Source organism: Argiope bruennichi, chromosome 8 (genome assembly GCF_947563725.1).
Source record: "Argiope bruennichi chromosome 8, qqArgBrue1.1, whole genome shotgun sequence".
NCBI lineage: Eukaryota > Metazoa > Arthropoda > Arachnida > Araneae > Araneidae > Argiope > Argiope bruennichi.
The window spans coordinates 95,165,186-95,190,513 of record NC_079158.1 but is presented as its reverse complement, the minus strand read 5'-3'; the positions used below and the strand labels follow the sequence as shown (position 1 = coordinate 95,190,513).

The 25,328-nt window shown below is 31.7% G+C and overlaps 1 protein-coding gene across 1 annotated transcript in view; it reads left to right on the top strand.

Moving 5' to 3' along the window:
- The window catches only part of LOC129981929 (neurogenic locus Notch protein-like), a 132,983-nt gene that overhangs the window by 66,214 nt on the left and 41,441 nt on the right, over positions 1–25,328 (top strand). The window contains exon 3 of the mRNA XM_056092987.1: positions 18,070–18,344. Coding sequence (XP_055948962.1) covers positions 18,070–18,344 — 275 coding nt within the window. The remainder of the gene's footprint in view (positions 1–18,069; positions 18,345–25,328) is intronic.

Here is a 25,328-nt window from a genome sequence, read left to right as displayed (position 1 = left end):
TTAAATTCTGAAAGAAGATTGGAAGCCACTCTGCACCCCTTCATCCCTCCCGTCTTCACCCCCTTTACATTTGTGCAGCAGTCGTGAGTAGAGTACACGAAAAGGGGGCCCACTTTGGGGCTGTTAGACTGTTTTGTCCTTTCAAGTTTGTTGCGCCTGGACCGGGGAAGAGCAATTTCCATATCGTTACTATGACGATGGCCTTGAATTATACCCCTAGACTTCAGATTTAAAAGGCTAAATTTTTTTCAACTGAGGATTCGAGGATGATATACCAAAAGAATTCGCCGCCTAGTTAATTTTGTTTTGTTCTAAATGCAATTAAATAATCTTCCTCTTAAGTTTATTCATGGGTTTGTGTGCGTGTGCGTGCGTGTGTGTGTGAAATATTTCTTCACATAATATAGGTCATGCTTAGAATCTAAATGACATTGCAGAATAAAAATTTCTTTTTATCAATGCCCTGGTAGCACACATATACTGTACAATATTTTATGATATAAAACAATATTCGCAATATTGAATATATTATCTGATATATATTGTGCAATATTGAGTTACAGGCTGTGCTACATAGGTGAGATATAATGGCAAGTATGGAATCAGTTCATCTAATATTTGCTTGTTTTGAATTCATCTGTGACGTCACATCGTTTTTACAACTGCGAGACATGTGATAGAATTTGGAGGGGGGGGGCATTTTTGCATTTGATCCGAATCAGTATAGAGTCAATCATTTCATTGTAATTTAAAATTACACATTACTCCAAATTTTCTAAAATAATTACTAAAAATCACAAGAAAATTTCATTTGTTATGAAAAATCTATTATATCTTATTTTTTAATTCTAAACTGTTCAGACATTAGTTAAAAGTTAACTGCTGTGCTTTTATTGTTGTTTTCTATATTATTATATTTTCTATAATTATATAAAAGAAGATGTTGTTTATGTCATCATTATTGCAGTCCAGTTGTCCTAAAACAAGATTATAGAAGTTGTTTTCCAACTGGGGCATTTTTATTAAATTCGACGATAGTAAGCTCAACTAAAATTGCAAATTGTGAGGAAAATATCAAAATTTCCTTATGACTGTAAAATATTATCAGATTGGTGAATAAATTATAGAAAGAAAGTGCAGCATAAATGCGGTCATTAAATTGCTCGGGACTCTGTGATGTATGATTTCTTAAACTTTAGGTTGGGAGTTTAAATAACATTTCATTTCAGATTTGTTGCCGGTAAAAATAATTAATTAATAATTAATAAAATAATTCAATCATACTAGCTTGACCCTTTAGGTACCACCCCGACATATATGTCCTACTGATATTTTTAGATCACCTAAAGGGATAAGTGGGAAATTTATCGAAGTGCATGTCCTAATGATTTTCTGTGGTTACATTCATGTGTCCCATTTAAAAAGACTTCTGAGACACATATGTCCCACCTCCAAAATTGCACCTATACTTAATTTTTGTTTTTTTTAGCAGAATATAGCTGTTTATACTTTATTTGACCCATTAAAGCTCTAAATTATCTTAATTTTGGAAAAGAAGGAACTGGTTTTGAACGGGTTAAAATAAAATAAAAAAACAGCTCGCCAAATAGCAATTTTTATTTTCTTGTAGAGTTGTCACTTAATAATGCATTCACAAAAACGTTTTCTTGTTTTTGTGAACTTGTGGATAGAGACAAAATTTTTCTTAAAGAAATGGAGTCGGTAAATTTTATTCCATTCGAAATGGAGGTCATGAATGGGCGAAAAAAAAGTTAAGTAAATTCTTTTTAATGTACCGTATATTTTATAAAGACAACCTTGTTAAACTGCAATTAATTAGTAACACCATTCGAAAATGGATATAAAAATCAATTCAAAGATAGTTTTTAAGAGAGCCACACTGATATCGCTTAATCTACAAGTTAATAACCCTGATTTCTATTAATCGAATTCATCGTCAGTTTTCTCTGGATAGAGTCTAGATGACATGACATCAGGATATCTTTGTCACTGTCTTTGAGGCCCCAATATTCGTTTGCTCAATCTGTCACCTTTCATTAAAAGTGTCCAATGCCGATATCGAGGTGACTCTGGTACGCCATTTGTCAATAATGTGTCGCTACGGCTTGGTCTAGACTTCCTTGTATGCGAGAGGCCCCGTGTCAATTCAAGGAATTGCCGAATTGGAATTTCTTGGAGATAAGAGAGAGCAATAATTAAAAAAAGTAAAAAGTAGAAGATAAAAAAAAAACCGTGTCGAATCTTCTGCGCTATTTGTGAAGGTCAAAATTACTAGTTTGTAGTGGAATTTTTTTTAATGACTTGCGCTGGTAGTGGGGTCTGGTGACGGGGAAGAAAATTAGTAGTGACGTCGCATGCGATCCGATGTCGTGTCCCGTGTCTTGTGACACTTTTTGGCCCGTAGGCATGTCTTGTTAAGGAGGGATCAGGGGTAGTCTTGTTAAGCGTCGGAGATTCTAGAATTGATCTGAATTTTTGATGAGGTTGAATTCAGTTTTGCGTGCCTTAGCTGCTCTTATTATTATAGCCCTTGAAATAGATATAAGAATATTCTGCTCTTCTCTCCCCTCTCTGGAATCCTCACATTTCTAAATGATACATATATATTATTTTAAAATGACGTAATCATGATTGAATTTTTAAATGCTATATGTATCATTTAGAAATATGATGGAAATTGCTATTACGTTTAAAATATTTACATTAACGTTTCAACAGGTGGTTTCAAGTTGATAAACGAAAATTTATGTTCGCTTATTCTATCTGATTTTTAGAAATATAATTTTTCTTTATATATGAACTAATTACTTAAGGCAAAATTCCTCACGGAAATTTCTAATTTGATATTTAGTGACTTTCTTTCTTTCTTTCTTTTTAAATTACATATTATAAAACTTTCAGATCGAAATTTTTGTTTTACTTTTGTACATAAGGTACTATTGACTAATTCATTGACTGTTGTTTATTTGAAAATTACGTTAAAAATAAACTGATGCTTTAAAAATGTCAGCGTTTACAATGGTCACATCATTTCAAATAAATCAGTTTTTTTTTTAAAGAATATATCTTATTTGCATTTACAGTATATTGGATAAAGATTAATTGATTTTTTTCTAACGCAGTTAACAACATTTTTGTTTTAAAAAGCGAACAGAAATTATATTTATTATTGGGAGAAACGGAAGAAAAAAAACAGAGAGAGAACAGCAGTTTCATTAAAATGCTTAAACAGAACAATCAGTCAAAAGTTGTTTGAAATGTCAAATAAAACTGCAATCGAAATATTGCATAAACATGCCAGTGTCGTATGTTTGACCTTAAGGCCACTTGTAATCTGTAAACAGTGACAAACGCGATTGGTACTTATGTGTTTGCTCATTTCTGTTTTACTATTAGCTAATGAAGAATCAGGGTGGAACTCAGTTAATCATTTTATAATCTCTAATGATAACTGAATTCCACCCCGATCTAACCATGTAATCTTTTTCAAAAAATGCAAACTGCTTTCTAGCCAATTAACCTTGCGTTGAGTGTTTATATTTGAAAATACCTTACCATCCACCTAAATATATATTCATTTTGCTGAAAGAAATATTTAAATAATTTTTTTTAAATATCTTTAATAAGTAGTTACCCAATTGCTGAATTGAGTCGCATTTAATAGGCCATCCACCATTCGTTTCCGTGGGACCCGATCCAACAAACATAGAGTGAAAATTCAAAACACAGTGCAATTAACAAAAGTAATTTTTTTTTTAAGGAAATCTTGTCGCATATCATTTCAGCAAAACCAGTTGATCCTCATTGAAAAACGAGTAACCGAAGCAATTTAAGTGCGATCAAACTTGCGCAACAGAAACTGATACCTGTTCTGGTGGCAGTAATGATTATCCAAGGCTCTTCGCATCTCTTGACTTGTGACACCACCCAAAACAACGTAATTACGTCGAAATCCCGTTAATATCTGTCTCTGTCTTCCCTAAGGCCCTCGCCGGATGTGTCTACTTTAATGGACCCTTTAAAGTGGACTCGGAGTGAAGGAATAATTATTGGGAAGGAACCACAGCATGGGGCAAGAATAAAGCGAGATAACTTTCTATCAGGTCTGCCATGTCAGATGAGAAGGAATTACGTCGTTATCTGTGGTTAATCGCATTTTTCCCTACATGATCCTTGTATCTTTTGAATTCCTGACTGATCCTTCTGTATTGAAACAGAAGTCATCTTTATCGTGTAGATCCAACATCTAAGATTGGAGCTGCAATAGATTATTTTTATCGGAACAAGTCAACTAAATTACCAAATCATTTGATTTTACACTAGAATTTTTCTTCAGACATTGATGATTTAATCATGATATTCATTTAGATTGCGGTTTATACTCTTGACTCCTGTTTTAAGGCATAAATAAATCATTGCTCCATCTTAGGTTAAAAAATTGGCCTTGTCCTCAAATATGTATTTTCTCGAGAGAAAAAAATGAGACAACTAAATGGAGTATTTGCAGAAATGTATGATGCCTATCAAAAAAAGATATATAGCTTTATAGATTTGCATGAATGATATGTACGAAGATAATTTTTATTACTAATATTGAAGAACTAAGCAAAAGGCGATGTCAGAATTCTCGCGATTCCCTTTACGTAAGGTGAGATGGACAGCTTTGATTTCGCTTCATGAAGCAGCCTTCTTTTGCAATAATTCGCTTCTCTAATTGAGAAAAATTCGGATGAAAGAAGCTTCTGATTTAGTACGACTTATTTTTATTTTAAATCTTTTGTTTAAATTAAATGAAAAACGTCTATCCTGATATCCTGACACTTAGTAGTCATGAAAAGTCAAGAATTTGCATATCAAAGCCATTATTAAAAACAAACGGCTTAATGAAGTCGTTTGAGTTCGGATATTGAAAAGCCGATGAAATTTAAAAACCAGTTTTCTGTTGGGCACAGCTATATATATTTTTTTTCCGGCGATCTGTTTTGGTAATCTATAAAAAATAAAAACTCTGGATTTCTTTTCGACTTCCGTGTGAAGATAAAAGTTCAGACTGAGCAGCATAAAGCTTCGCCTGTCGCTGTTTTTTAGACACATCGGACAAAGACCTTTTGTTTCTCTGAAGAAGTCTAATATAAATTCTGCATTCATTAAAAGAGAAATAATCTCTTTAGAATACCTTATCACGCGAATGCAAATAGATAATTAAATAACTTGTAATAGGAATGGTGAACTCGGTAAAAAAGAGAGAAATAAAGGAGGGGAAAAAGTTGTTTCAGAGGCATTTTTGTTTTATTGCCGGGCGTTGTATGGTGGAGAGGTTACTTGTGAAGAGACCACTAATATACAATAGACCCGCACCTTTCCAGTCCAGAGAGTAGTTAAGGTGAAACTTGGGGTTGCTTCGGACAATCTCTACACTGTATTTTACTAAATTACCTTTCCTTACGGTGCGTCATTAATATTCAAGATGCTGGTTTTTCAGCCTTTTGCTTGGCTAGGCCTCGGGCATTTCGTAATTAGATATTCCCGCCTTAACAGAGATTCTAGGCGTTTCTTGTCTTATTGCTTATATTTCTGAATTAGCAGTTTATTTGTTTTTTATTGAGAAAGGATTATACTTTTTTCCCCGCTGTCTTCATATCCCCCCTCCCAAATCCCCGAAGTGAACAGTAGCAGGTAACAAATTGAGGAGTTATGCTGCATGAAAGCGAATAAAATGGCAAGTTTTAGTTTTATCTTGGCATAAGGATGTTGTTTCCAGCTATATGAGATGTGATTTGTTATTTCCCTCTTGTAATATACCTTCAGTCATTTCATTTGTAATTTTAAGAAGAATACAAAAGACAGTTTCAAGATTTTATATATTTATCTTCTTGCTTACTTTTGAATTGATGATGGGGAATGGAAGGAAAAAAAATCTTAATTAGTTAATAAAAATTAAAAATAGAAAACAGATTAATTTATAAAGCTGGGAATTCCAAAACATTAAATAAAATAAAGATGCATCATTAATGAACTTCAATTAAAGCGTTCCTTCATGGTATCTATCCTATCTTCATGGTATCTTTTTTTTAAATTATACTTTCTTATTCCGTGTTTAGAATTCATTTCACTGAAATTAATGACTTCCATAATATATTTATATGGTGATTTTATTATTGTTATTATTATTATTTATTAATAGTCCGAAATTCAAGCTTTTGTTTATATTCCACTAGCTATATTAAAAGTTGAATTCAGGCAGAATCATTTATCTTTCGCATATCTAGGTTCCCCCCCCCTAAATTATTATCTTGAAAACTAGCTGGAGGGGTTTCCCCAAAACTTTCTGGCATATTCTCTAATAAATTTGTTATGCCAAAAAAACGCCTTGCATGATTTTGGCATACACTAGTTACGAAATATAAATTTTTGTCGGGAATTTGGCATTTTTAGTAAGTCTGTTGCCGAGGTCCTGGCATAGGGGTAGCGCGTATTCCTCGTGATCTGGGTGTCCTGGGTTCGAGTCCCGGTTCGGGCATGGTTGTTCTTCATCTGTGTTCTATCTGTGAGGTGTGTGAATGTGCCCCCCTGTAAAACGGGGATGTGCAAGCGAATGTGAGAGTTTCATCTTCATTTGAGCTAGAAGTCAGACTTCTGCCTTTGGGTGCTCAGGGGTCTTTACCCTTAGAAGCTACTGCAACCCCTTTCTGTGGTAACGCGGACACGACATCATCATCAATAAATCTATTGTGCCGTGCTTGGCGATTAATCCTTGGCATGCGGTGATAGTATCCAAAAATCGAAATTTGTGCTCTAGACACGTGTTTCTCAATCGATTGAAACAGAGATTTGACACAAAACTGCACTTGTAGTCACAAAATCCTATATATTTATAGAGTTATATTTAAGTCAATGCGTTTTTGAATTATCACATCTACATATTTCTGAAAGTACAACTGACAGACAGTCAACTCGTTGTTGATTTTGGCTCAAACGTTGACATCTGTCTGCACTTTCGATGTTAACTCTGTATACTGAAATTTATCTATTTAGCTTCTACGTTTTATAGTTATCGTGTTAGCTTACATTCGAACAGCCGGACAAACAGACTTCCTATGTACAGATTCAGCATAAAATATGATTGAAACCTACACATTTAATATAAAGACCGTATACCGAATTTCAACCGTCTGACTCATAGCGTTTTTGAGTGATCTTTGTCACAGATAGATAGACGGGCATTTTCCAAAAATTTGTTTTCCGAACTCAAGAAAATCTAAACGTGTAATTCGTAAAATTCTTGAGTTCAAATTTTTTGATGATTTATATACTTTTTCTATACTACGTATACGAGAAATTATTAATATAATAATAGATTGCATTTAACAGATTTTGCAAACATTAATATTCTATCAAAACAAAGTTGTCATTTCACGTGACAGTTTTAAGAATTTATGAAGACGAAGAGCTGACTTAACTTCATAATTATTCTCCCTCCACTTCAGAATCTTAGCCATCATGAATATATGAATTAATAGTTGGCTATTCTATTTATGCAAATCCAATTGGAATTAATCTGGAAGATCAACGCAGAACAAATTAAAACTCTCACTGTATACAAATTAATGACAATAGTATATTAACGAAATAACAATATGCTACCATACCTGGAGATGAAAAAAAAAAAACTAATAATAATAACTTTCATCAAGGCAAATAATAAACAAACAGTATAAAACAGACTTTGCATTCATTGAAGATAACAATAAAGAGAACTAATGAGTTGAGAGTTCAATGGGGTTGAACAAAAGCGCAACCAACGAGGACCTTTACGTGCTCGGTAGCGTGCGACAGAACATCATGCATGCCTGCCTTTCGTGTCGCGCAGAAAGACTCCGAAAAGAATCATTGCCAGAGATGGTTCTCAATGATAAGGAAGCACCTAAACCTCTAACGGACTACTACACAGGAGATCCGCTCACAAACGTTACATTGTCTCGGCAAATGCTTTGATAATAACGTGGGAGACTTTTTTGGATATCGTGTTAGAAGGGCATCAGGTTTTTATGGAATGGTATTGTTGACACTGTTTCTTCCGATGGGAGATAGTTAGGTATGGCGCTGGTGTTAGTTTATTAGCATTTCTGTGAATGCAATCGCTTTTGCGTTGCACGGCATGAAGCGTGATGGTAATTGTTGCGATAGATTTATAAATTAGTCTGTTGTGATTGCGGCGTCAGTGAGATAGAATATTAACGATTTTGTAGATGTGAGAATACTTGGTGAAATTTGCGTGTGATTTGGTAATCTGTCAACTGAATACCGTACAATCTTTTTTTTAGAAGGCAATTATTTTATCATCCGTATATACTAAGTCCTAGTGTCTGATTTACTTGAGAAAATGTGTGCTTGCTGGTAGAATAACTGAATGAATTAACTTTCGTTTAGCTTACTTTCAAGAATGTCTTACATTAATAATAGTTAGTTACTAGCAATTACTAGTTGGTGACTTTTTATATTCATTTTTTATAACAATTTTTAATGTTTCACAGCTTGCCAACTTTCCTTGAGAAATGTGACATCTTTTGTTCAGTTCTTCTGAAATCTTGCGAGTAACATGATTTAAATATATTTTTTAAATCATTCTCTTTGAATTATGAGTACATAAAATGTTTAATATTTAGTTTTTATTTTGGTTTTGAACAAACCAAACTAACTATTATTAAGTACGTAATACACTCTTTACAAAAATATAATTTATGCAATTTATATAATTTCACTTATTTTTATTAAATTGTTTTTCATTTTTAAATTATATAATTGCTTTAATTATATATTAATACGGAGCTCTTTATTCGGCAATAGAATACCGAAGGATATTCTTTGTTGGTAAGGTCATAATCGATACTGGTAAGAATTAATCATAAAATCTTAGCATGTAATGTAGTGTATCAGCAAAAATAGGAGCCTAATGGAATTTATTATTTAAGAATTTAAAAAAAAATTAATTTTGCTTAGTGCCATGTAAATTTAGCTGCTATTTTTTTTACTAATCCTAAATAGTCGTATAAATCTGGGAAGCAACCCCATAATACAGTTCACTAAAACATTACTATATTTATATATTGTTTTACTAATATATTATAATAGTTACAACGCATCAATATGTCTAAGTCTTTTTCCCATGAGTAAAATCATCATTTACTCAGATACCACACTAGAAAATTATAATAGTTTCTGCAACATTAGTCCTAATATAGTATTAATATCAAAATAAGGAAAAAAGGATATAGTTGCTCTGGCACATTATTGGTCGTCATGGCATCCCTCAATATTGGTGCCATGCAGATAAAATATTAGGGCTTTAGTGTGAATTTATAAAATATGTTTAGGAAGTGAAAAAATATAACAATACTCTAGGCGCTATTTACATTTCATTAGTGACTAAAGGTAAAAGAGTCATATCAGGCTCGGCCATTATCTACCCTCTCTTCTCCGCTCCTTTTCCCAAGAGGAAAATCATCATTTATTCCGATATTACGCGTTCTGTTTTTCTAAAACATTACAATAGTTGCAACATGTCTAGTCTTTTTTCCATGAACTAACTCATCATTTATTCTGATTTTGAAGGCACTTCATTCATTAAACCACGAGCATATCTTCATCTCCTGGCGTTTCAAACAACGCTTTCTTCCGAACACGGTACAATCCCTAATGAAAATCAATCATCTCTGTTTTTCTCTTCATTAGTTATTGTCTGACCCAAATAACAACGGCATTTTGAAACTGGCTTTTGTATTCATCCCACAAATCTTGTACACATGGAATTATTAGTTTCCCTTTTCTTTTTTTGTTTTGCTTTCTTCTTCTCACACTAGAATGCATGACCAATAGATCGCAAGCTATTGTTGAGAAGTGCTTTTTGGCTGTCTTCCAGCGTTGTGCGTGTCTGATTAAACGGTTACGCCTCGGTTGCCGGTTACTACATGCATTTCTTGCTCCTCATATCTGGGTTAAGGTCTGCGAAGAAACTTGAAACTGCCTCACACACATCCTCAGTCTGTAAGACGACTCCGCGTCGCATCTATCTGAAGAATTAGAAAAAAAAAATTATATGAAATGAAAGACGCTAGTATATTAAATAATAATAATGAAAAATCCTTCAAAGTTATGGTACAGTTAGTGGCGGATTTTGTACTAGACAGCTGCCTAAGGTCCTTAGGCCGAAAAAAGCCATTCGCATTTAAAAAATTTTTTTATTAACTTAATTATCAATTAAAATTTTTAAAAGATACAAATCCCTAATATTATTAAATTAGGGATAATATTATTAAATTATTTTAATATTAATCTAATAATATTAAAAAATATTATTAGTTCTTAGTTGAATATAATTAATTGATCGAGTGCCTGTATGTTTCATTACGTTTTCTTGGTTAGTTATTTATGTGCTGATTAAGTTTAAAATGTATTGAGTGAGAAACAAATTTTACCTTAAATAAAAAAGGTAATGAACAATTTCTATAATGTTCACTGCCTGAGACCATAAAATATCTAAATTTGCTATTGAGTCCAAAATGTTAAAATCTTTCCTGTCACTATGCCCTATAATCGAATGCCTAGTTTTGTCATGTATTTGGCGCAGCATAGCCATATCTGACACTTGGCGTCAATGTATATAATGACCCTTCCACCCTTTAATTGACTTGTGACAGCAAATGCCTACATCAGTCTTTTTCAATATTGGTAACCTAATCGAATTGAGAAAGAGTGCTGTATCGGAAAGGGGCTTAATACATCGATCGTAATGGTTGTGAAAATCAGAAATTAAAAGATCGGGGATGGGCGAAAAATAAGCACTATAATTGAAGGTGGGGGTCAGCTAATATTTTCACTGCGTACTGAGAAAATATTCTTATTTTGAAATTTAATGGCTTCTGATTGTAAATGCTTCCATCTATACTCCTTAATATTTATAAACTAATTGAACTGAGAAAGAATGCTGTGTTGTGCAATGGGAATGGGTCCACAACTCTGTTTAGGATGTCTCGACGGCAATGTTTGTTGAAATTGGAAGTCGCTGGGAAGAACGAGAGGGGGTCAAAAAGATAAACATCAATGACCGGAAGTGGGAGTCAGCTAATATTTTCGTTATATACTGAGAAAATGTTCTTATTTTGAAATATTTCATTTCAATTTCATAAGAAAGTAAATTCTATTTTTTTTTTTTTTTCTTTCTATGTATCATAAATTTTTCATTATCCTATTTATATGTATATTTGATACCATGAAAACATTTCTTTATGCATAGAATCGAGAATTAAATAAATTTTAGAAACTATATTTATGGATTTGTCATGGTGGAAATGATTAGCTATTGATCCTTTCTAGTGATTAGATTGAGTTTTAAAATATTTAAATTTAGTTTCAATTCTATTTTTAGTATCTAAAGTACTTTTAATATGTACCATCATTTAAATTGCTGGAAGAAAATTTTATTGCATTTCACATTTCATATTGTAATAAATTTGTGTTTAAGCATTAATATTTTTACATACTATAAAAATTATAAAATTCTTTATTTTTAAATTATAAATCAAATAATCAGTGCATATCAATTTAAGAACTTACAACTCACATAAAAATTCACTATATTGCAAGTTATATGATACAAAAATTTTTAAAGATTTTATCGTTCTTTTTCAAAAGAAAAGATCAGATTTTTTTTTTATTCCTTAAAATAAATAATAGTTTATAATGATACGATACACAACAGGATTTACCGTTTTAATATATACTTAATATCACCAAATCTTTTTAACTTATTTTCTACCTACTGCATATCATACTTATTGATACAGTTTCAGGCAAAAACAACTATGAAATTGCTATCGCTTTGCTTCATTTATTTCGATTTTTATTTATAAATCGAAAACATCCTGCATCAGATGTAGAGCATTCAAATTGAAGTTTAAGATGAAACAACTACTACAACAAAAGGAAAAGAAACCTTCATCGTAATTCATTAATCCTTTTTTCGGTTGAAGGCAAACGAAAAAAAGTATTCCTCGGATCTTTACAGTTTCACAATCCAGCGCCCGCGTCCCCCTACCTGTTGATGCTCGAGACGATTATTTTTCACGGAAGAGCAGTAGTGGGTTACGTATTTAGAGGATCGTTTTAAAGCTCCAAGGATCCCATTGTCAACCTGCCCCTCCCCCCGGAATGCTACTCATCAGCGATGTTGAAATGTTTTGTTTTGCCGCACATGCTGTCCTTCTCCTCCTCTGCTCTTTCTTTTCTTTTTGTCGCCAGTGATATAAACGAATAAAAATGATTCTGTTTGGGGGATATTCCTTTATTTTAGTGTTCACTTGCTGTTTATTGGATTTTTGTTGCTAATGCATACCTTTAAAAATAATTTTTTATTGGTTATATTATTAGTCAGTTTATTTAATGAATAGGTTCATCAGTTATTCTTTTAACGAGTTTATAAAAAATGTATTCAGAAATTTTCATGGAAAAATTTCATATTGAAGTTGTTAATATATATTCTCTTAACATAAACCAATTAAGTTGATGTAAAATTTTAATACTTTTAATTTTTTGAAATGTTGAAAGTGTGAGGAAAATGAAAGTTGATTAAATCTACGACTAAAAACTTTTATAATGGTACCATAATATGACACTGAAATTTCAAAACTTACGTAAAAAAAGGATCTGGTGGGATGAAGATCCTCATGATCCGTGCAGTGGAAGCAAGAGGACCCATGTTTTCGGGAACATTTCTTTAATGATCACATTTCACACAAAACAAACACAAACACGAAAGACAAGAAAAGACATTAACGCGCGCACACCTTAACAGAACAGCATCTCATCTCATTATGGTAATAATCGCAATGCATTATGGGATGCGTACCAATTAGGTATAGCCATCTATTATCCAAAAGAGAAGATAGAATAATGCAACTGCTACAAGGAGCAATTTCTTGCAGTAGTGTATTTCTAATAAGATTGAACAGTTTTATGTGACAATTTATTAAAATTTAATTAAACAGAATTATTTATTTAATAGAAAAAAAAGTGGAAATAATGCAAATAAATTTTTAATAAATTGAATTTTTATCAGTGTCTTTATGACTTATGAATGAGGCAAATCATTTCTTTACCCAAATCCTAACAAATCAATGAAGCTATAAAAAAAAAAAAAATATGGGATTTCTAGTTTCGAATGCTTAAAAGCTGTGAGAGCGTTTCTCTTTCCACTTTTCTACGATTTCGTGTTAAGATGTGGTCACGCATTTTAATACAGACATTTTCCTACCGGTATTAAAATATCATCTGAATAATTTTTTAGAGACTTGTAGCGACTTTTAGAATTGATAAGTCATCCAGATTTTAAGCCATGATCATAAGAAAGAGACTCGATGAAGTTTTGCAGATAAGTTCAAAAAAATAGAAGAGGGAGTGAAAGAGGAAGCATTCAAATTAACTGTTCTGAAAGGAATTCCCCAGTTTAGAAATGAAACTGAAACTAAAACTAAAGAATTGCTTGAGTAGCAGTTTAAAACAGCTAAAGCGATAGTTATTAGATCCCGGGAAGCGCGGGAAAGCTGCACTACTCGGAAGTTAAAAAGTTTTTTGAAGTTTGAATATAAGTAATTAATGAAATGCTAATAGTTTTTAATTTTTATTGTGTTTGCACAAACTTTAATTTGTCAGGCTTAAAAATAATTTTTTAAATCAATCGAACTCTGACTCCTTTTTAATTTCTGATTCGGGTTTTTACATTCCCAGTGATTCGTTAACACGTGCCAAACCAAATTGCTGTAACAACAGATTCCTTTCTGAAATTATATAAGCTCAAATTGCTTTCGCATACTCTTCTTCCTTCTTTCTGCTTTTTTAGTCGATTTTTAATCGATTTGCTGATTTTCTCTCTTATCATGGCCTTTACAAAGAAATCTTAATTTTAAAAAAACTTCTTTTTTTTTTAATTATGACAAATAAAAACTTCACGCTTGTTCCTTCGAAGAAATTTGTGTGTACAGCCGACACCTCCCCACCTCTGAACTAAGCAGTATTGACAAAGTGTATGTACTGTATGTGTGTCTTATATTTTTAGCGCAAAAAAGAAAGTTCTACGTCATATTCAAGACAGTTTCCTTTGTTTTTGTTGTTAAATTATAAATATTTGTTAATCATTAATAAAGCACATTTTATGAGGTCACCTACATCTAAAAATATTCTTTACAGTGAAATTCGGCGTTGACCCTGAACCATTAAAACTCTCTCGCAGGGGGTTCCTTCCCTAACTTGATTTAAAGCTCAGACTCGATTAATAGAAAAAAAAGAATTCGGAGAAAATTAGTTCCAATCCTCAACTCCAACCTCACCGAATTCCATTCTTCGTGGAACTTTCGAATCTTCTGCAGCATTCCAGGCTGGCGCAATTTTCTTCAAGGGTGGCTGGAGCAATTTCTTATTGCTTTCTCTGCTGCAGCGAGTGTGTGATGGACGATTGACGGGTGCATCCGCGTGACAATATACGCGATGCAGACGGATTTTTATGGTTCTTCTTTCGATTCCGGCGGGCTTTTTATCTTGTCCAAGTAGGAAGGCTCTTGCTGGGAATGCCATGTAGTTATTTGGATTTTATTGCTTCCAGTAGTTTCGGAAGACCGTTGGTGAAAGTGCAGACCAATCTTGAAAGTAATGATTTCTAGTGAATCGGGGTTTTCAGCTAAATGAAATTCCAGTAAATTTGCCTATCTTTTTTGCAAAATTGTACTGATTTTTAAAAGCATAGTAATTTTAATTTGCGTAGTTGTTTCATTTTTCATTGTTTTTAAACTGCATATTATTTCAATTTTCCAACATCAATAATTCTATATCAAATTTTAAGAATTAAAATAACTCGGAGGTTAAACTTTCAACAAAACTTTTGTAGATATAACCTAAGATTGGATATAAAAACTTACTTCAAAGTTTAGAAACAATCACTGTGGCTGTATGGGTTTTCACTATTATTCTCTCATATTTAAAGTAAATACCAATGGCTGTTCTTTTTTATGGGTGCTTAAAATTAGGTCCACAACGACAGTTATTTTCTTAAACATTCCACTTGTCGGCTGTGACCAAGGATTTTGATTTTCTTTTTTTAAATGCATTCGGATTTCTTTATCTTTTTTAGATTATCTGACTTCAGAAAGGTAACGAAAAAAAAGCTCAGGTTTAAATTCAGTCTATTTTGCAAGAATAAACTAACAGAATGCAAGTACATTACTAGTAATATTCAATCCAACAGTAGTTATAACCTGTTAAAATCTTATTTTCTCTACTCCGTCTTAATTTAACTTCTTAAACTATATATATATATATTAATTTTTGGTAAAAGATGTAATATGAGTGACATTTAGTGAAACTTTAGTATTTTCAAATACTGAATAAAGTGATTTTCACTTATCTTTAAAAATGAACGAATTACGTTTAAATGCATAGTTTTTATTTTGATTATGTTTGGAAATAAGAAGTCAGTAAAGCTATCCATATTAGCTTTTCAAATAAAATTATAAATTTAATCCTCTTAATAAATTGATTTTAATAATGATGACATTCGAAACGAAGACTACAGAAAATAAATTTTGCAGAAGAATTACGAATCTGGATAAATATTCCTTTAAAAATAATTTTGTAAAATTTCTAATGCTGCATCTTACAGTTAGTTTTTCTCGTGATTCTGTTTTTCAAATGCTAATTTATCCAGTTTAAAGTATGTGAAAAGTTTGGAAGAATAAGTTAGTTTTGCATGCTTTTATATTTTTTATCCGGTTGATTACATATAAGAAGGGCAGCAATTGTTCCAACATAATGGATTCTGTAAAACTTGAATGGCTAACATTATTTCCAGAATTTTAGAAAATAAACGTTCCCTATGAAAGTCATCAGAGTCCCCAAATGCGATTTAAGAAGAGAATGATTTCAGTCGTTTGCATATTAAACTAATAATGACTTGGACCTTGAAAATTCTAGTCGATATGATAGCGAATATGAATAACAATCAGGCAGATAACCGAGTAGCAACTCATCAGTCCGCTAACCGATTGGCGAGGTAGCCTCTAATGAAAACTTGTAAGCTGCAGATCAGATTCGTATCAACAACACGGCTTATCTGATCTGCAGACGCAGAAGGCGGAACGAAAAACGATGGTTGAGTTTGCAGGCTCAGTTCGGCGTAGTTCTTTTCATTGATAGGATCACAAGTCGGATAGCCCGACAAGAATAATTTTTTCTAATAATTAGTATGACTGACAGTGCGTTAAAGCATGCAAAACACTGTTTATTGCTGAGTTAATTTCTAATCATCTTGGATGAATAACAAAGTGAATATGAATGATTGGCTTTAACTCCTTTCGCGCCAAACGTTCTCACGCTCTCTTTTAGAGACGATGAAAGCCGGAGAGACATGATGTTTGTTTAAACCGGACAATCTTTTATCCGATAGTTATTTTCGTATAAGATTGACACTTTCAGGGTAAAGAAAAGAGATGTCTAATAACGCTCACTGAAGATTTTTTTGTACTTATATTTCAATCTTTTGTGCTTAAAATGTAGAGCTATATTATTGAGATTCTATCCATGATATAAGTAACAGCAGTTGACCTCTTTAGATTGCTTTAAAACGCAAATTTCTTTCTAAGATGAAAAAATAGGCCTTTAACAAGGAGAACGTGTTGTAATTTGAAAACCTGTGTTGTTACAGTTTATTATTATTATGCTTCTTCTACGAAAATGTTTAATTAATTGTTTGACTTCTTGCGGTTCAGGGTTCGTGTTTTAGTATTCTCCTTCCGTTTTATTGATTTCGGTATTGTTTTGTCCTCCATTGCTTAGTTTATGGTTAATTTCCCTTCCACGTTTTGGTAATTAAAAGATTCTTAATGTACCTGCTCCGTGCACTCTTACGCAATCTACTTTTTGTCAGGGGGAAGGAATTAGATGATGGTGGGAATCAAGAAAAATGCTGAAGTGAATGTCAGACATTTATTGCATGTCTTAGAAATCATCTTAATTATTACCAGAAAAACAGCAAAATTGTAAAATGCATGCTCCTTTAATGTTGAGATCTGCATTTTAAATGCATTACAGCATATCCTTCGTGCATAAAAAAGTTCGATTAAAATTTCATCTTAAGATTATTAAAACATAACCGTGTTAAATCTTTAACATACACTTGGTGCTACACTTGTGTTTTAAACTTTTTTATATTCATGCACAAATCTAGAGTATGTTTAACAAATTCCAAACATGCAGCCCAGATGGGATAATGAATTTAAATGAATGGAATTCCTTTTTTCTCGATTTTTGCGAATATTATGTTAATTAATATATATATATGTATCTCGTAAACATAATTCTGCAGATGCGTAATCGAAAAAAGAGAAACGTTTGAAATTTTGACTTCGATTTATTTCACCGCCAGAGCCATCATTTATATAGTGAAGAAACGAAATAATCACAAAATGATGTCTCTTTACATCGCGATACGTGTTTGAAATTTTTCCTTTCAGTGATTTTGCTATGAGATTCTGATGAGGATTACTTTGCCACTTGTCGATTTACGCAAGGGAATCTTAGGTATCTTTTTAAAAGGATGTGCAGGCTTAAGTATTTTTATCCTTTCGTTCCTTCGTAAGAAAGAAGGAATCAGCAATTTTTGATAATCGCATGTTAGAAATTAAAATAAAAAAACAGAGCTTGCATCAGGAAATAAGAGAACATTTTAGAATGAAGTTAACATGAGCCGATTTAAGATAAAAAATTGGGAAATTAATTAGGATTTAAATTAAAAGATATCATTACACATGCGTACACGCGCGCGCCTCGTGTGTGTGTGTATGTTTAAATTAAGAGAGATACATTTATATATTCATAAATGAGAAATCATATAAATGTCCAGAAAAATGTCTGCATTTACTTTGAAGATGCTATTGTCTAATTGTTTATTCGCATATTAATATTGTTATTGATAATTCACTAATCATAATATTCTTTTTCTTTCAGTTGCCCTCCTATGTTCGTCGGCGAATACTGCCAGCACTTGAACCCTTGCCATACCGGACCCGGACCTAGGTGTCAGAATGGAGGTACCTGCAATGTGGAGATGAGTGTGACCAGTGGTCCTACCTTCTCATGCTCCTGTCCAGTGGGTTACTCCGCCTCCCTCTGCGAAATTGCCGTCCAGAATAGTTGCAATAGCAATCCATGTCTCAATGGTGGGACCTGCACTCTAGTCACCCTCACCAACTATACTTGTTCCTGTGCCGCTGGATATAGAGGTGAGAACTTTGTTCCGACATTAGTCATTTGTTTTAACCCTTCCACTACTTTGCCGGTCCAATTTGCCTGGGAAATTCTGTACTGGCGGGCGGTTTCTGTTTCAGATGTGGTGTGTAGGATGTAATGCATGGACATCAATGGTAATTACTGGATTCACATACTATATCCCTTGTTTGAAGCAAAACCCGGTTTGCCAAGATGGAATTTTCATGGCCGGTTTGGTCTAAATCTGTAGTAAAACGGTTCAGTCTATCTGTACACAGTTTAGAGCAGTGAAAATCTGTACCAATAAATGCATACAACGTACACTAAGAAAAAATTTTTTGACGATTTCTTTTATTGCTTTTTGAATGATTTGTAGTCTCTGACAACTCAAGTCGAGAAGTAGGGATAAAGTTTTATGGTATATCATTTAGGTGTAGTTTCGTTAAGGTATATTTGCGTTCCATTAGTGCTATTTTATGACGGATTTCGTAATTTTAGTCCTGCGCCATGATCCAAATATATTTGAACGGCATTTAATATTAAATACCAATAATCGATAATATGTGCCAAGGGTTCTCAAAATTTTAAAAATGTGCACCAGACAAATAATAATAAAAAAAATATGTACGTCATCGTAAAAGCTTTTTACAATAAAAATATGTTATAAAAAGCACCATCTTCTGTGCATTTTTTAAAGCATTCATTTAAACCTGATGTAAAAAAATTGTACCACCAAAAATGATGTAATGTATCTTTAGTAATACTTATTGTAGTTTGTGAAGTCATTGTCTAAACAACAAAGCGCTATCTTTAATACAAAATTATTAATTTCATGGGATTCTTTCGAAATATAAATCATAACGAATATTCTGTCATTCAGATTTTGTCAGTTATTTATTGCTTTATACGTGCAGTCGATGTGTTACTGTCACCAGTTTTCAGCATCATTTTCCCTGTTTTAATCATTTATTTCCGATAAAGAAAATTTCGGATTGATAAATTCATAATTGGTACCATGTCCCTGAATTCTTTTATCTAACAGTTATCATTTGCGTTTCTCCTCCGATTTAAATATATTTTCTTATTTCTTTTTAATCATCTGAAATGTGAAATAATTGAGGCAAAAGATGACCTTCACGTGCCATTTAAATGTTGGTTATATTTAATTTCTTGAAGAAAAGTATAATTTGTTTGATATTTGTTTTAATTTAAAAAAATTTACCGCTTTCCATTTTCTTTTGAAGAATATAACAAAAAAATTGCAAATGTAGTACTTATGCTATTAAACTTTTCTAGGTCACGGGAAGTATACTTCCCACCAAATTCATCAATCTTTTGAATGGCAAAGAGTAAACATTTTTCAATAAAGCAGAAATTTAGATGTTCCATTTTCTTATCTCACATAAAATGATAACGAATTTAATTAATTAAACAAATTATATTTATCTAATGAATTCAATGAATTCCTTTTCTTAAGTCTATCTCAATGTTGAAATTATTTTAATATACCATTAGTAGAAAAAAAAATTATCTTAAAAAGCATGAAAATTTCTGTCTTAAATATTTTATTTATTAAAAAAATAAACCTAATTACAAAAGAGATTTTAAAGTCTTCGTGAAAGTGATATGAAGTTTTTGCATGCTATATTGTTATTCTGTTGAAATACCCCGATTTTACAGAGTATTCTAGCGAGCTTTTGGATTGCTTTGGTGTATTCACTTCTGCAGATTGTCGAAATTTTACAAACTTTTCGCGATTATGAATTATATTTATTTTAAACTCTTTCTTTGAAGTGCCAGTAAGATCACTTTTGGGCTTGAAATCTTCTCACATTGGAAAGATATTTGTAATTATTTTACTGTTTTCATTACCTCATTCGTATTCGTATAATTTCACGCATCATTAAAAACGCTATTTTAAAAATCGTGACAAAAATCTTTGCGAAAAATCAAAAAACAGGTTGTAGTTGGTATAATAGTTCATGGAAAGTGACATTTGATTTGTACTAATAAATAATAAATAATGATAAATGTTTGAAATTGATAGATTGATAAATGTTTGGAAGAAAAAAGCTATTCAAGAAAGGAATGTTATGCCCACACACAAAGAATGTTTATTCACATTAAAAGTTTTGAATTGTATTAAATGCTTGGGAACGCAAATGTTTATTTGACATGTAAAAATATAAGCAGTTTTGTCAGAAATACAGAAAGATAAGATAATGGTGAGAAAATAATTCATGGGATGAAATTTAATTATAAGAATTTTTTTTAAATATTTCCTTTTGCTTTTCTTTTTACTGGATGGTGGTTCGTTGCCACTATATTAAACAGGGTGGGAAAATGCATTTTATAATGATATTTAATAATTTCTTTAAATATCTCGTTATTGCTATAATTTTTAACCATAACTGTTAAATTTCAAGATCTTTCCATGCACTCGATAAAAGAATCCTTGGCTGTTTGCACTTGCCCCATTTATAAATTCAGATCAATTTTTTGTATTAAAGACATAAAAGATTAATATCTGATGGACAGTTGACATCATTAACCATTATAAATTGACTTTACCATTACCGTCTTTTTTATATACTACTTTTGCGATTTGGGAATTTGTGATTTATTTTTAGGAAGACATGCAATTCTGACAATGAATAGTAAATATCAATGGATTTATTAATTGTTACCGATCGAATTAAAACCAGATCAGCGAATCTAATTAGATTACGCCAGCATATGATTCTTTTGTGCCCAGCTCTAGGAAAAGGACTAGAGGAGCAATCGATAACATCCACATAAACTTTCCGTTTATAAAAAGACCCAAAATTTCTACCTTTGTTGCTAATCTGGAGGATTTAAGTTTTTCTAAATTATTTCTGTTTCGGCCTTAGATACTACCATGAGTTACGCGTGTAATTTTTCTGGATTTTTTCGAAAATAATTAACCAACATAGTTAATTAAATCAGTCCCTATAGTCCTCGTGCAATGTTAATCTATTAAAGCTCTGCTTCCTCCATAAATAATTATACTATGTTTCATGGCGTTAGCTTTATGTCTCTTCCAGACTAATTCAATTAATTTTAATCTTTTCCTTAAACTTGCAAATTGCTGTTCCAAATTATGTTGTGAAGGTGCTCATCACCACTTTGTCACACCGCTGAACTAAGAAACATCATGCTTTTGCCGTTGCCATTTAGATTACTGATTTCTGATCTCCGATTCTGATTCTGATCTGCTTAATTTGCATTCCAAATTAAGCAGATGTGTTAAAACAATCGATTCGCAAAGAAATGCCTAATATTGAGCAGTGGAACTTCCCTTTTTTCTGAAGGAAATGGTCCGGTATGGTTTAGAATTTGCATGCTAGCTGTTAAATGTAGATCATTCAGTCCTCATAACAGTAATTTCCTGCCATCAATAAAATCTGTCATGTTTCTTGAAATCGTCGGCATTCTCTTGTGGTGTCTCCCCAAGTGACCATTATCTTATTGGAAGTAATGACAGCCAAGCTGCCCCCTGCTTGCAGTCTAGATAAGTCCAGGAAAACCGTTTGCTTTTAAGTGACGCAGATCGCTCATTAATTTCCGGCAGTTGAAAATGACACGCTCAATGTTGGGATTCCGGCATATTTTTAGATATTCCCGTGGGAAAAAAAGAAAAAAGTCCCAAGATGTATGCAGATGTAATAAGTAATCATTTTTTTTTCTCAATATAGATGGACTTCGAAGAATTCTCTTTTGTTTTATAGTACGACGGGTTTTGTTCCCCCGTCTTTTTTAATATTTGCGGGTTTTGTTTTTTTAAATCTTCGTTATTTGTTGACTATTAAAGTAATAATAAATAAATAAATAATGTTATGTAACTTTAATTATAAAATTAAAATAATTAAAATCTTTCTAGTGTACTAAAGATTGCATTATCTCCATGTCATCTAATAACAAAAGTGTATATATGTCTATTTATTGATGTTCTACAGGCCAAACCATTTGGTCTACTGCTACTAAATTTGGCACATATATACCGTGGAGAATTAGGAAAGTGCACCTCGGAGTGAATTTTTTGAAATTTTTCTGCTTAGAATTTTAATTATTAAAAATTAGATTGAATTTTGTCGTTTTTTCCACGGTAACTTCCCAAAATATTATTGCACAAAATTAAATTTTACACCATTTCAAAATTTGAAAAGTCTTTTTAACGATGTTAACTTAATAGTTTTACAAGTGCACCCTGAGTTTCAGCATTTTTTATTTATTTATTTATTTTTGCCTTATTTTCTACAATAGATTATATTGCTGCTTTGAAATTTAAATCGCTTTCGTTATTTCATCAAATATTTTATCGCGTGATTTTCTTCCTTTGTTCAAAGCTAAAGCTAAAATAATATGTTTAATATTTGTGTAGTTTAATAAATGGCAAATAAAAAAAAACTGTAAGGCAAATACAAAAGTGAAGTCACAATACCACGAAATTTAGAAGCTAAATGAACCGCTTGATTTTAATCGCTATCGGTTAAAGATTTTAATCGGTTTTAATATCGCTATTTTACCATGGAATTGATCTCCATTAGAAAAGTCCATATACACGATGAAGATAACATATAAAAGACAATTAAAACAATATGATTTTAATGAGTAATAATTTGTCGGAATCATAGACATGAAATTAAATTATACGATTTAACTGAAATTAATTAAATTTTATATTATAAATTATCTCCGCTGATCATCAAAGGCGATTAGTGTTTAATTCAATGAAACAAATGAAATGAAATATTTAAGGGAAAAAAAGGTATTAATCGTTCAAAATGCACTTTTAAATCGTGAGAAGCATTTTCTCTTAGTATACATACTTCCTGCGGTTTAGTAATATTTCTGTATATTTTGTACTATTAATAGATTGCTATTCTTGTTGTTTGTAGTAGTAAAACTTGCTTAGCTGTATTTATTATTTTTCACTTTGAATTTTTTTTTTTATTTATTGGAAAAAAATTAAGGTACAAATTATTAGATGGAAGCTAAAACGGCAATTGAGCTTTTACATGTAATAAAAGAACTTATAATTCGTGTACGAATAATAATATAATTGACGTTTTTATTATTGAAAAGAAATGTGTGTATGTATACAGGCCATGATCGACTTTAGAAAGAAGGTTGGATTCTGCATGTAGCACAAATATTTATATAAATTGCATATTGTCGATAGCATATTGTCGATATATATTCACGGTACAATTCGATAAACGTAGGATTTTTTAAAATCTAATATGCTTTAAGAATAATTTTGATCACGAACATGCAATTTTAATTGATTATTGATGCGATAGACTATTGTTTTTTATGTCATGAACCGTTATAATGAAACTGTGGCTTTTGGAAAAATTAATCACACTTGTCAGTCATCCAAGTCATTTTTTTAATACAGTAGGATTAAACTTTATTTAAAAAACAACTTGGGACATCACTAAGTCATCCTTATAAACCTTATTCACCCGACACACCCTGCGCTGATTATAATCGAAATACGGTTTTATTATCATTCAGTTTAATCACTTTTTATATTGGGATTTTTTTTTCCAGTACTTGTCGCAAGTAAGATTAATGTTCCAATCAAAAAGTCTTCTAATGGACGTTTAAGCACTAGCCTTTGCAATGAAACCCATTGAACCCTGTACATCCATGAACCATTCTGTCCGATTCGCTTTTCAGCAAGCCCACGGAATCCATTTAATTAACAGGATTAATTGTGGAAGGGGACGTCCTCTTTGTTGTCGCAGACTCATTTTTTAACGAGCCTGTGTACAAGCCAAAATTGAAATAACCGATCCTGTGTTCTCTGCAACCTTTCGTAAGGTCGATGAACACTGAAAGCATGGAATTTCTGTGAACACGATGCCACGTAATTAATGTTCGAAAGTTGTTACATGAGGGAAAGGATGGAGAGTGGTGGTCTTCAAAAAGGGCTTGTTTGGTGCGGAGTGGTGGGTATTCATGAACAATTATGGATGGAATAATTCGACTCGTATTTCATGTCACGGAAGGGTCAAAACACGCTTTCGCAATCAACAGGGTCTTTGAGCTTTGGAATATTTAAGCCGTTAGATGTCCATCAATAATGTACGCGCAGACAAAGTAATGATGCTTTTGTCCCCAGGAAATGTGATGTTGAGTTGTTTCTTTTGTTTTTTTGATAATCAGATAAATAGCATTATTATTTATAAAAAAATATATCATTATTATTTACGTATTATTATTACTTTTTATTAGATGTTTTTAATTGATTTATGATATTGAAAATATTTTAATGTAAGCCAATAGAAATAATTAGCGAAATAGAGCTTAAAAAATTGTTGGCAGCCTTATTCCATAATGGATTTAGATTTTTAAAATGCCATTGTAATTTAAAAGATGTCTCGCAGTTTTATTTGCTGTTAAAAGGAATCAATTAAATTTTCAAAAGCAACTTATAATGACCGTGGATTACATAAATTTTCACTGATTGAACGATTTTTAATCTTATTTTTTGCTTTTATTTCGAGTTTGTTAATAAGAGACAGAAATAATGTAAAATATCCTTATTAATTAATGAATATTAAATTTGATATAAAATACTTTTCTTGTTTTATTTATAAATAGTTAATGTAAGCCAATAGAAATAATTGGTAAAATAGAGCATAGGAAATAGTTGACAGTCTTATTTTATTCCATTTGGATTTAGATTTAGGAAATGCCTTTTTAATTTTAAAAAATTGTCTGGGTGTTTTATTTATTTTCAAATTGAATCAATTAATTTTTCAAAAGCAACGTATAATCATTATTAAATATATTAATTTTCACTGACCGATTTTTAATTTTCTTTTCTTTTGTTATTTCGGGTTTAATTTATATGAGACAGAAATGATGTAAAAGATATTAATAATTGATGAATTGATAAATTTGAAAATTTTATATTTCGGCTTGATTTCAGAATTTTAACATTTTATGATTTTAATTATTTAGAA